At 44.9% G+C, this 14167-nt stretch overlaps 1 protein-coding gene across 9 annotated transcripts in view; it reads right to left on the reverse strand.

The window, feature by feature from the left end:
- SEPTIN11 (septin 11) overlaps positions 1-14167 on the reverse strand; it is a 125314-nt gene that overhangs the window by 79583 nt on the left and 31564 nt on the right. For all 9 annotated transcript variants that reach the window (XM_014865578.3, XM_014865571.3, XM_044766183.2 and 6 more), the window contains exon 2: positions 6924-8633. In XM_014865578.3, the coding sequence (XP_014721064.3) occupies positions 6924-6950 (27 nt within the window). In that variant the 5' untranslated portion in view covers positions 6951-8633. The remainder of the gene's footprint in view (positions 1-6923; positions 8634-14167) is intronic.

Here is a 14167-nt window from a genome sequence, read left to right on the forward strand (position 1 = left end):
CCACTCTTTGCAGAAAGATTATCCATCTCCATCCTGTTGAATTTAGGAGTGACCATTTACTCTGGCCAGTGAAGTTCGTGTGGAACTGACCCCTCTAAGAGCTGGAAGGGTCAGCTCAGCATTCAGCATGTCTCTTTTTCCTCTGCCCCCAGACTCACACTGTCCAGAGAGAGAACAGTCCCTCAGCCTGGGTCCTGGGCCGACACAGAGATCTCAGAGGATGGAACAGACAAGGACCCTAAGTGATAAATAAACCTTTGCTGTGTAAGCTACCCAAACTTGGGACCAAATGTTACCTCAGTATAATTCAGCCTAAGTGACCAATACAAATGGCAGGTTTGTATGCATGTTGGTCTAAGAGCTGTTGGTTCTGAAGTCTAGCTCTCCCATTCACTGGTGTACCATATTAGGTAAGTGACAACTTCTTTGTGCCTCAGTTTCCTTGTCTATATCATTTCTCACGAATTTCATGAGGATAACGTAAGATAACTGTCTTGACAGTAATTTAAATAGAAAAAATTTAAAAGTCAAGATGCTGGGCCAGCCCCAGTGGCCTAATGGTTAAGTTTGGCACACTCTGCTTCAGTGGCCCTGGTTCAGCTCCCGGGTGCGGACCTACACTGCTATGTTAGCGGCTATGCTGTACTGATGGCCCACATTCAGAAAAATAGAGGTAGATTGGCACAGACGTTTGCTCAGGGTGAATCTTCCTCAGCAAAAACAGTATTAATTAATTAAACAAATAAAAATCAAGTTGCTGAACAGGCTTTCCATGCAGAGGTTTTGGTCAAGGCTTTTCCTTCCAACTGCAGGTCTGAGTAAATTCAATGGGCACCCTTAAGGAGATTCACGAAACTTACATTGGCAAGAAAAGGGCACACAAAGGGATGATAAGAATGAAAAAGGTATTAAGTCTTAAGACAGCCCTGACTTTTAAGACTTTCCTCCTACTTTCATAGGATCCAACGGGTTTTTAATTTTCTTTATGGACGACACTGATGGGCCCCTGCAGTTCAACGTGGGAGGAGTCCCACCATTCCTGCTGCAGGACTCAGCTGCTTCACTGTCTAAGAAAACTAGAATTTCTAGTTCCACATCTTGAGAAGACTGGACAGAGGAAGACCTATGCTGGGCGTGTTGTCACTGGACCCCTCATCTTTCTCTTTGTGTCCTTCCTCAGTCTTTGCTTCCTCTGTTCCTCAGGGCCCAATTTGGCCATGAAAGGAATCAGCTCCTGATCCTTTCTCATCTCCCCTCTCCTCTACTGAACCCTGAAGAGATAGTACTCTGCAGATTTTCAGTGTCTGCCACCAACCAATTCCCAGAAGCTGAGATATCCTAAGTTGGGGGACAGGATACAAAATACTTAAAGAGTTTTGTAGTAATCACACATATGTCTTGAAGAATGCACTGTGTGATCTGATCTTTTCCAACCTTCCCAGCCTCCTGTCTGTCTACTCTACCCCGTCCTGAATGCTGATGGCTCAGCTACGCTGGATTTTTTTTAAGAGCCTCTCTCTCTCACTTCCAGAGCTGTGCACATGCTGTTCCCTTGGCTTGGAACACTTTTCCACTTCGCATTCCTTGCTAAGTCCAATTGCTTGTTCGTCCTTCAGAGAAATTTTATGACAGCAGCAGAGATAGCATCTCAAGTACTCAACATCATAACCTCAGCACCCATACACAGAAAGTGCACAAGAAATATCTGATGAAGCAGATGGAGGAGGAAGCCAAGAATGACTATGGATGTGTTCACATGTTGAGGGGTGTTTTGTTTTTCCACTTCTAACCTATATACATGACTGTGATTCTACTTTTCCAAGAAAAAAATTAGAAAATAAGAAAATCATAAATTCTTCCCAAAGGAATGTTACTTAATTATCAAAAACAATCAGATACATTTTATATTATGAGTATTTTTACCACAACTTTTAAAGTACCAAAAAAAAAAAAAGAAGAAGAAGAAAATGCAAGAACAAAGCTCCCACTTGTCAGGTACGAAAGAATTCCTTTTTGGAGCGCGAAGCCTTTCTGCACCTCAGCCTGCCCCGCCATCAGCACATCACACTCGGTCCCACATGGTCACATTTCAGCAGGTGGACAGAATGTGCCCACACAACTCGACTTCCTGCAGCCTTTTGAGCGAGGCGCTCATACTCACTGGCACAGATCCTAAGAAAAGTGGCTCTAACGCCACGGCTCTGGTCCTGTCAGGGAACAGACTCCTGATTTCTACTGCAGACGATGCAAATTTGATTTTAGATCACCCAGCAAATGCTTTTCAGAATTTGTATCACCTGAGCCCAAGTATTGTTCTTACGAGCAACAGCCACTGCACTGACGGGCTGCCAGCAGGCCTGAGTGGGTCAGGAGAGGTATTGTTTAGTTGGAAGGGAGTTTCTGTCAATTTAAACAAAACAAAACAAAGGGGGTATCAATTATACTGTAAAGTAGGTCTGCTTGGGAAAAAGGACAGAAGCTTTAGATCTCCTGGGTCTTTGTTTAAATAGTGGTTCAGTTTCACTGACCCCAGTTGAGACAAGTCTAGCTGAAAGTTCTCAATAAATGATAAAACCCAAGAGCAGCCCCTATCCCCTCAAACAAGTTTAAGGTCCTACAAAGAGAAACACAGGCACAGAAAACTCTGATTGTAGCCTGCTCCACAGGGAGTCAAAACCCAAAGATCATTCTTAGCTATGGCATCACCATGGGTGCAAACGCTGGGTCTTTCAGCAATCAATCAAAGCAGGCGATCCAAATCATTCGTTCCTTTGTCTGGCCACAGACATAGGGTGGCCCCTGCAAAAGCATGAAGCATCTGCTCCCTCCATTATTTTACTGTCCAAATAGATAGGGCCCATCCAGGCACACAGTTTGGTTTCTAAGCAGCAGTTTATGCAAGATGGGTTATGCTTGCTGCTATAAACCTCAAAAAGTGGATGAAAACACACTAACAACCTAAGAGCTGTTACATCAGGATGGTGGGATATCGTAGTTTTGTTCTTTTAATCAGTTCCTCGGGTCTATCTTTCATTGTGATAAAGACACATTATTTTTAAAGACGATATTTTAAAAGATAATTATCTACAGCTTTCAAAAGATTTAGAAAGCAGGGATTACTGCACCTCAAACACTTCTTGCGTTCCTTAATAACTGCTTATAGAGCCTCAATGTGTATAATTTATATCATTGACTAAAGAGTTTTAATTTTTCAAAACTCCCCATGGATGACAGCCCCTTTATCACTTAGATGGCCAACTCCTGGACCTTTTTCAGCTCCACTAATCTTCCTCCAAATATAACAGCCAGAGCCCTCCGTATGGGGGCCACATCCTCAAGTCATAGAAATGGCAATTATATAGCAAGGGGAAATAACATTTCACTGTCAGTCCCCACCCTCCTCCTGCTGAAGAGGGACCATATCTTCAGGAACTGTCTACAGTGATCCTCAGATAAGATCCTTTACCTGCATCATAATTGTTGACTCAGCAATACGCACATAATTCCCTTTCTCTCTAAATGGCTTACAAAATTCACTGACGTCTGTCACTTTAATACATATGGACACCACATCTCTCAGAAAATAAAAGCTCCAGGTAAGAAAGAAATTTCTCTCATATCTACAGCTGTATCCTCAGCATCTAGAACAATACCTGGTACATAGGAGGCACTCAAATAGTGTTAAATGAGTGAGTAAATGAACTTGGCTTTCGATTTCTTTTGGCTAAACAGGCAAAAAAAAAAAAAAACAATTAAATGTGTTTCTTGAAGGATATCATAGAAGAATCTCCACCACTGGGAAAATTTAAACACATACCTTCTGTTAGGGATAAAGTAAGAAATATTTCTGCATTGGGGAGGAGGCTGAACCAAATGGCCTCTAAAGTTCCTTTCAACTCCTAGACTCTATAACTTGAACACCACACCTTAAGAGAGAGTGGATCAGCACTGTAAAGCCCGATTCTCAGGTAGGGTAAATTACCATGCTCTGTTTAAAGATAATAGCTGACCTGGGACTTGGAAGTAAAAATACTAACTCATCCAAAATATGGACACATCCCTAGGGGAGAAATGCTCTTGCTAATCATCAGTTACATTCTGGAAAGAGCAGAGCCAAGCCCAAAAACTGTCTGTGGGAAAATGGAGAAGGTAGGGGTCAAGATCAAAATGGAAATAAACAGTATCAACTCAGCTGAAGCTTTTGTTTTCCAGCCAACAACAAATCCACTTAAGAAACATCTGAATTTAGCCTTGAGGTTTAAATGGTTACAACTGAATATAACCACTTCATAAGACAGTCTGCGTTCGACACATGAGGATTTTTGCCCAGTAAAATGTCACATATACCTGGGATATCACACTAAAGATGTTCAAATTCAAGAATGTCTAAAGTTGAGGGCAAATGACTCCGACTGAACTTTCCTTCAGTCTGGATGGGCCAGGCAGTTTGTAGCTAAAAGAGATCGGTTCCTATTTTCCTAAGCAACTTTAAAAAAAAATCTAATTCTAAAGGAGTAACTAAAGAAACTCCATTCACACACAAATCAACTTTGGAGTGATTCTTTTCTCTCAACACACCCTTCTTTTCTTTCATTCAAATCATAAGCTAGATAAGGGAACAGGACGGGCAGAGAATTCTACTGTGAAGGATGCAGTGCCAATCCCCAGGAGCTGGGTTTGGAGAATCTTTTGCATTCACCAGGGTTGTTTGAAGACATAATTGCAGACACCACACTTAAGACAGAAACTGAATGAACACAGTGAAACAGTGGAACAACTCCTTGGAAATGTATGAAAAGACTTCAACTTTGTAGTCAACTCTTGATCACTCATTCCACAACTCAGTCCCCAAAAGTCTTCTGTTTTTAAACTGTAAGTAAATTAATCTTAATTCCAGTGACAACAGGGAATGTGCAGAGAAAGCATTTACCTCCTCTGCACACATACACTTTAAAAACTCGCCTCTACTATTTGAATGAGAGAGGTCTTACACAAGAATTCTGTGGGATTAAGCTCACATCTGGTTGGCAGACCTGGTGTTGGATACGATTATGGCCACACAACTAAATCTTAAATCCACATACTGTTCCTATTTAACTGACATATATGAACTAATTTATAGAAAATGTGCAGCAAATTATTTCTTCCACCTCCCCCCTCCCCTGCCCGTCTCAAGAATGCACCAGCAATAGGTGTTACTGGAAAAGACCTCCCTCCCCGGGAACGTTTGCATTCCTAGAAGCTCTCCAATTATTTAAAACAGATACTGTTATTTTAGTTATCTGAATCTGTGCCCTAGAAATAAGTATAGGGTGCCAGAGGGAGTAATTTAACCAGACAAACTTGACCTCTCTGGATCTCAATTTCCTCACCAGAAAAATAAAGGGATGAATCCGGAGACTATGCAAATACCCTCAGTAACAACAATCTATGACCACTAGGATTATCCAGAGCACAATTTGTATACAAGAGAACTGAATTCTGAAGAGTAAGTCATTAAATATTAGAGTTTAAAATTAAACTAAAAGGCCCACAGTTAGACTTTAATGTGACCACTGCACATTTTCTGATTATGGAACACGTCTGTGAAAACACCGCGGCAGCCGAACCACCAAACCGAGTTAGAACACGCAGAGGGACCCAGCGAACTTCCCGGGCGTGTGGGGCGTGGGGGCCAAAAGGCGCGTGTATCCGGGAGGATCAAGAGGAAGAGCCGTGAGTCCGAGAGCACAGCCTCGCATGTCTGGGGTATGAGAGCTTCCCGTATCTCCCGAACTTTCGTCTACAACTACAAAATCTCTCAAGCCACCACCTGCAGCTACACAGTTAGGGGAAGGAGAGGGGGAGAGAGGGAAAAGGAGGTGGGAGAGCGGGAAGAACGTCGCCCGAGGCGCCCCCAAGCCCGTGGGGCGAAAGTGGACTTTGAACATCGACAAAGAAATGGGGAAAGAGAAAGAAAGAGGACTCCGCCTTGCCCAGGCCGCCCTGCTCCTTTCAAGAAAAAGGAAAGGCCGCCGCCGCCCCTTCCTCCGCCTTCCACCCGGGGATGCCGAGTGCCGACTGAAACCGCACCCTCCAAGTCCGGCTGCCCCCGGGCCCGGTCTGAGCCTTGCACCCCGGGAGCAAACTCCGGCCAGGGGCATCTCCCTCCCTTCCTCCCTCGCTCCGGGCGGCGGGACACCCGCTCCTCCAGGCACACGCCCTCCCTTCCTCTTCCCCGCGTCCCCGCCTCCGCGGCCCGCCGCCCCCGGCCTTCCAGCCGGAGAGCATTTTAATACTTCCACCCACCACGACAAGGGGGCCTTTTGAAAACTTTGTGTGTGTATCTACGGCTTTTGTCCACATCCTGGGCAGGGCCCTGGTCACCCGGGTGGTGCCTGAGGGTGTCCAGAATCTCACAATGCACTGGGGAAGCCACCACGGAAATCCCACCCCTTTATTTTTGAACCGCTTCTACAGCTGTGTGACACACAGCTCTTTGGCCAACAATTCCCACGCCCTGGTCGCCCCTCGGCGCCGCGGAGCCGGCAAGAAACCCCCGCACTCGGCGCCTTTCTCGGCTGTCACGAGGGAAAAGGTGTGCGCGGGGAGAGGGAGGCAGCCGAGAAACACCGCGGCGTAAAGAATCCGTTTAATGGGAAATTAAGAGAGGGGTCCTTTTTCTCCCACATCCCCGGAATCGGGGCGCGACGAGGCGATGCACTGTTGCATCACGTAGTAGAGGAGCCTCTGGGCTGCTCGCCCTCCCCATGGCCCCCGATGCGCGCCCAAATTCATGCACACACCCACAGCCAAGCCGCAGCGGCCACCGTCCGGAGCCCCCACCCGGGTCCCCCGTATTCCCCGCCAGCACCCGCGCGAAAGCAGGGACTACCCAGCGCCGGAGGAGCAGCCGGCGAGGGAAGCGAGGCCCCAGCACTCACAGACGGTCTCCCCACGGCCACGGCCATCGCGGCTGCGGCTCCGGCTCCGGCTGCGCCCGGGTGCTCTCCGCCGACACTCGCTGCTCCTCCGGCTCCGGCTCGCCTCCCCCGCGGCTCCCTCGCGGCTGCGCTGTGCTCGCGGCCGGCTCCCGCTCGCAGCCAGCAGCATCTGCTCCCCCCACGCCGCCGCCCCTCCTGCTTTATTAGAGCAACATGGCCACCCGCCTGGAAGGGACCATTCGCTTCCCCAGGAAGGGGTGTGAGCCTGCGCGCCCGGGCTGGGGCGGTGGGAAGGAGGATGGTGGGTGGGTCTCCGACCCGGGTCGGCAAGCTCAGGCCGCAGGGCTCGCCCTCCCCGAATGTTGCCGTCGGCCCCGAAATGACCCTCTCCGGTGCCACCGTGACGCCCCCAGCCTGTGCACTGGCTGCCACCCCCCGTTCCACCACGTGCTGGAGTCCGAGTAAAAGCCTGGGCGCGGAGGTCCCAGCCCAGGTCCCGCCACGCGCTTCGCGAAGCGGGTAGCTAGAGCGGCTGCGGAGAGGGGGAAGGGACACGGGCAAGGCGGGTCCGCGGGGACAGCATCTTGCGGAAAGTTAGCCCCGGGCCAGCACGCCCCACCCGGAGGAACCGGCTTGGAAGGGGCGCGGGCCACCAGGGGTGGGCGACCGAAGTGGGGCTGGGCAGACCCCACGAGGGAAGAGTTGCCTCTCCACAATACTCTTGATAAGGCAGAGACGAAAAGACAGGCAGCTAGAAGCTGTCACTGTAGCGTGCGGCCGGGTAGGGGACCAGTCGAGAGGAAGAGGCCGTAGTAGTTGCTGCCGTGGACTACAAGCCACCGCCTGCTGGGGAGGAAGAAAAGGACGCCCCCGCTGGAGAATTAAGGCAGCTGTAGACTGCCCAGAGCGCGGGGTCGCAGGCCGCCCCCGGCTGTAACGAGAGCTCGCTGGTCACACATGGGGTCTCAGCCGACTTGATTCGATCGCCGGAGACAACCCCGACGACCCGGAGGCGCGCGGGGCTGCGGCTGGCTGGGGGGTTGGGGGGGGGGGGGGCCGGGATGGCCCCGGGCAGGGGACTGTGGAGTCCGGGCGGCTCCGGCACGTGGGACTGGAACTCCCCCGCCGTGGGAAGGGATTTTCTCAGCAGATGTTAGGGCGTTTCTGCTCGTCGGTGTGGCGGGCGAATGGCAGGGTCATGGTGCGTGCCGGGTGGCGCGGCGCCTGGGCAAAGGCCGGGCGGCGAGTTGTGTCAGAGGTGCTGTAGATTCCCGCGGCCCCTCTTGGGGCCCAAGAGGGAGGCCCACGACGACGAGGTGACGGAGGATAGCCACCGGTCGGGCGGGGGACCGGTTGGATTGAAGCGCAGGGAAAGCACGGTGAGGCGGGGAAGGGCTGCGATCCGCCGACGGGATTGCGCCCTCAGGGAAATCCAGGGTCTGTTGAATTAGGTGAAAGACAAAGCGCCTCTTTAGACCGGGACGCCTCGGAGTCTGACCTGAGACTTGCAACACCCAGGTTTCTCGGGGCCTTGCGTCTGTCCCCGGGGTGCCGCAGAACTCGAAGGCGCCGCGCCGCCTTTGGCTAAGGGTGAGTGGGCTCCGGGCGCAGCCCGGCTGCTGCGAGGTAGACGATGAGCTGCCCGGGGAGGGATCGAGGGGCTTGAGGCCACCCGGGCTGGATTCCACTTGTAGGACGCGGTGCAACCTCCTGGAATGAGAGTAAGGGGAAAGTGCTCAGTGAAAGAAAGACAAGGGACCCTGAATGGGGACCCCTTCGGTCTGTGGGCGGGCCCAGCTTTGCAGGGCACTAACTTCTTCAGTTTTGACCAGTTTCAGCCCGCTAGACTTCAGATCTTTTGAAGACAAGGACCACCATTGTATGTCAAGCATACAATAGGCGCTCAGTAAGTGTTGAATTAAGATTACCACGTGGATGGGTGCTATGCAAAGGCAGGGGGAAGAGAAGTACTTCAATCTGCAGCTCTATGTATATGGACATTCTGTCCCTTCTCCCATGGGGAGGATTAGACGGCGGCCCTGCCCACGGACCAGTGGTCTCGGGTAAACCCTGTACAAAGACAGCTCCACGCTGCCAGTCAGATGTTAGGGCAATTGCAAACCAACTCTCCATTTTGTGTTATATTGACCAGACCAGACTGCCGGATTCAATTAATTGTTTTTATTCTTATTCACTTATTTTGTTTGTAAATGCTCATGTTGAAAATAGCAGATTAGATTATAAGAATGTGTCCTCCTACCTTTGTGGCTAGGTTAGTTTATTCTTGTCACAAAAGCTTAATGTCTCTTATTCCAACATCTCATCTGAGGGAACACTTTTAGGACAAAATCATCACAATTTACCCAGCTTCTGCCTAAATTTTTTCACCGACTAGGAGCAATGCCTTCAATTTCCCCCTCCCTTTATTTTTTTTTTTTTGGCAGGTAGACATAAACATATTTAATAAAAATACACCTTAATTACTTTTGGCCAAGAAAGACTATTTCAGAATGTCAGTTCTCATTATGAAGTTATTTAAATCCTGGCTTTACCCCTTCATTGCTATGTGACCTGGGCAAATTACTTAACATCTCAGTACCTCAATTTTCTTACCTTTAAATCTGTTTAGTAATAGTTCCTCCCTCAGAGGGTTACTAAGGGATTAAATTATCTTTTTAACTTTGTGCCCAGCACTGTGCTAGCAACTAAACATTTTTAAATGAGGATGCCTTTCTGACTCTTAACCAGGGCAGTCTGCTGAGAGACAGATGTTTAAACAGCTCTGATAAATAAGCCAAATCCTAGAAAAGATATATGAATTATGGGATTTTAAAGCACAATAGAAGGATCTGTTCACTCTGCCTGTCAGAACAGGAAAGGCTTCACCAAGGAGGTGGAACAGAGGAAAGAGCAATGAAGACTTTCTAAACAAGGGAACTGAAGGAGCAAAGATTCATTGGTTTCAAGGGTGATGATGCTGTGGGAAGGATGCTTTGCTAGAGCATAGGAGCTTTAGAGGGAGCTTGGTAGAGTAGGGAGAACACAGCACTTCAACTCTAGACTACCACTTATTAGCTTTCTGACATTGAGCAAGTTAGCCTGTCTTCATCTCATTTTCTTCTCCCCATCGTAAAAGGGTAGTAACAGTGAGTCCTGATGGAGGACATCTGTTTGCCAGACCCACTCTCCATCCTCCTTTCTGCCCCTAGGAGCCTATACTCAAAGGGTTTGCTTTCCCTTAGATTCCAGTTGAGTTCAGGCAATGGGAGGCAACAGCAGTACCACAAAGACAGGAGTGTGGCTATTGATTCTCCCAGGCTCCCTTGCTGTGGCACCATTGCAAGCTGGCTGCATCCCTCCACTGGAGGTCACAGTTACTCCCCTAGGGTAACCCAGGGTAAACCCCTTGTGGTTTCTCTACATTTTGCCCACACCCTTACAAATAGTCTTTTTATTAAACTCTACTGAAATTATCCAGTAGGAATGTAACATCTCATTCCCGCTAGGATCTTAAATTTAGTGCTTCACAGAATTGTTTTGCTCAGAGTTAACTGATAAAACATAGGTGTGCTATAATTAGACTGACCTATAATTTATTGTCCAAACTTTGAAACTCTTGAGATTGAGCAAGAGGGTTGGTGCTTTTAGTAACTACACTAGGACAATAGGTAAAGACCAGGACTTATAGTCACCCTAGCAATTATTACAAGACAAGTTAGGCAATGGAGAAGTGATCATACTAATATACATCTTTTACCAGACTGTAAGTGTCTCAAGGCAAGAGTGCTTATTTGTGTTTCAGCTTATAGCACAAGGTCTGATATATTCATAAATGTTAAGCTGTGTTGAAACAGAGATGAGGCTAGTAGCTAGGCTACAAAAAACCTTTATTGCCATGCTGAGGATTTACAACTTGATCCTGTGGGCAATGAAGAGTCAAGGAGGTTATGCATAGAAGTGACATCATGTATGCATTTTAGAAAATATCTCTAGTAAATATTTGACTTTGTTAGTAATGCAGGATCTATTCCCTTTTTAATGGAATCCCAACGTATTTGGGGAAATTTTCCAATGAATATTCTACCTTGGTGGAAAGTAAGTGCCTCTGCAAAAGAGGTTCCTAAAGTTACTTTCCTTTTACCGCCAAAGTACCCCCAAGAAAGCATGTGATCTAAGCTTGGCCAATCAGACATTGCTAAGTTTGAATCTTGAGTTAAGTGATACAAAGGCAGTACAAATTGTTAGAGTTTATGCATTCCATAATCTATTTTTACTTTTTAGCTTAAATTATCTACAGTTTGTTTCTGTGGCTTACAATCAAAGAACTCTATCTAACACAAGATCACCTTGACTCCAGTAAAAATGATGAATTGGAACGGAACACAAGAAGAGACCGGGAATAAGTTAGAAGCTATTGCCACTTTCATTTCAGATAGTATAACTGACAAACAGATCCTGAACTCCTCCTGCAACATAATATGTAAAAATGTCCCAGTATTGTAAAACACATCTAAATTGGAGAGGAAAAAGTAAAACTATCTCTATTCGCAGATGACATGAACTAGTATAGAGAAAATCCTGAGAAATCTACTAAAGAATTGTTAGAATAATAAACAAGCTCAGCAAGGTTGTATTGATAGATCAATACACAAAAATCAATTGTCTTTCTACACACTTGGAACGAACAATCCAAAAGTGAAATTAAGAAAATAATTTCATTTACTATAGCATCAAAAAGAATAAAATACTTAGGAATAAATGTAACAAAAGAAGCACAAAACTTACACCCTAAAAACATTGCTAAAAGAAATTTTTAAAATCTAAGTAAATGGAAAAACATCTCATGTTCATGGGTTGGAAGACTTAACATCGTTAAGATGGCAATACTCCCCAAATTGATCTACAAATTCATCAGAATCCCTGTCAACTGACTTATTTGTAGAAACTGGCAATCTGATTCTAAAATTCACATAGAAATTCAGGGACCAAGACTAGGCAAAACTTGGAGGACTCCAACTTCCAGATTTCAAATTTTACTACAAAGCAACAGTAATCAAGAGTGTGGTATTGGCATAAGGTTAGACATAAAGACAGACCAGAAACAAACCAAAGTCTGTGGTCAACTAATTTTTAACAAGGCCATTCAGTAGGGAAAGAATAATCTTTTCAACAAACATGCTGGGACAACTGGATAGGCAGATGCAATCGAATACATTCAGACCCTTATACCATATAGAAAAATTATTTCAAAACATATCAAAGACCTAAATGGAAGAGCTAAAACTATAAAACTAAAAGAAAATATAGAGGTAAATTTTCATGACCTCAGATTTGGCAATAGATTCTTAGATATGACATCAAAGGCACAAGCAACAAAAGAAAAAATAGATAAATTTGACCATCAAAATTAAAAACTTTTTGTGCTTCAAATGACACTATCAAAAAAGTGAAAAGACAACCTTCATGGTAGGAGAAAATATTTGCAAATCATATATCTAATAAGGAACTTGCATCTAGAATACGTGAAGAACTCTTACAACCCAATTTAAAGACAGTTAAAGAATTTGAAGAAACATTTCTCCAGAGAAGATATACAAATGGCCAATAAGCACATGAGAAGATTCTTGACATCGTTAGAAGGAGATAGCACTTCATACCCACTAGGATGGCTCTCATAAGAAAAATCATAAGTGTTGTCGAGAATCTAGAGAAATCGGATCACTTGTACACTGTTGGTAGCAGTGTCAAATAGTACAGCCACTTTGGAAAACAATTTGGCAGTTCCTCAAATGGTTAAACATAGAGTTACCCTGTGACTCTGCAATGCCACTCCTAGGTATATACCCAAGAGAAATTAAAATGTGTCCGCACAAAAACTTATACAGGAGTGTTCATAGCATTATTCACAATAGCCAAAAGGTGAAAACAATCGCCCTGTTCATCAACTGATGAATAAACAAAATATGCTATATCCATTCAAGAGAGTATTATTTAACCTTAGAAAGAAGTACTGATAAATGATACAACATAGATGAACCTTTTAAACATTATGCTATGTGAAAGAAGTCAGTCACAAAAGACCACTTACATCATTCCATTTATATCATATATCTAGAATAGGCAAATCTATAGAGATAGAAAGTAAATTAGCAATTGCTCAGGACTGAGGAGGATGAGGTGTTAGAGGGGCAATAGCAAAGGGGTATGGGATTTCCTTTTGAGGTGATAAAAACGTTCAAAAACTTATTGTGGTGATATATGGGGTTCCAGTTGTTCTGTTCTCCACCAGCAGTAGGTATATTCAGTTTTTAAATTTCTAGTCATTCTAGTAGTTTTGCAGTGGTACCTCAGTGTGGTTCTAATTTGCATTTATGCAATGACTAAAGGTCTTGAGCATTTTTCATTTGCTTATTTGCCATCTGTATATCTTCTTTGGTTATGTGTCTTTTACCCATTTTTTAATTGGGTTGTTTTCTTATTATTTATTCTTGTAGATGCTGGTTATAGTACTTTATCAGACACGTGTCTTATGAATATTTTCTCTCTAAGGTTGGTCATTTCATTTTCTTAATAGAATCTTTTAAAAGAGCACAGATTTTTTTATTTGATGGAGTGTAATTTATTGATTTCTTTTTTCTTTTATGGATTGTGCTTTTGATGTCTATCTAAGAAATCTGTGCCAAATCTTTGTTTTTCTTCTAGAAGTTTATAGTTTTAGTTTTTCCCTTTAGGTCTACAATCTATTTTGAGTTAATTTTTGTATATGGTGTGAGACAAACATTGAGGTTCCTTTTTTCATATACGGAATTTTTCCAGCATCACTTGTTGAAAAGACTATCCTTTCTCCCCTGAATTGCCTTTGTACCTTAGTCAAAAACCAATTGAGCATACATGTGCTTGTCTATTTCTGGACTTTCTATTCTGTTTCATTGGTCAATGTGTCTACCCTTTTGCCAATACTACATTGCCTTAATTGCTGTAACTAATAAGTCTTGAAACAAGGGAAAATGAACTCTCAAACTTTGTTCTCTTTCAAAACCATATTGGCTATTCTAGTTCCTTTGCCTTTCCATAAATATTTTAAAATAAGCTTATAAAATTCTACCAAAAAGTCATGGTGGGATTTAATTGGGATTGCATTAAATTTATAGAATCATTGGGAAGAATTAACATCTTAACAATATCAGATCTTCCAATCCATGAACATGGCATATCGCTACATTTATTTTTCACTGCTTTCTTTC

This window comes from Equus asinus, chromosome 3 (genome assembly GCF_041296235.1).
Source record: "Equus asinus isolate D_3611 breed Donkey chromosome 3, EquAss-T2T_v2, whole genome shotgun sequence".
In the NCBI taxonomy this organism is placed as follows: Eukaryota; Metazoa; Chordata; class Mammalia; order Perissodactyla; family Equidae; genus Equus; species Equus asinus.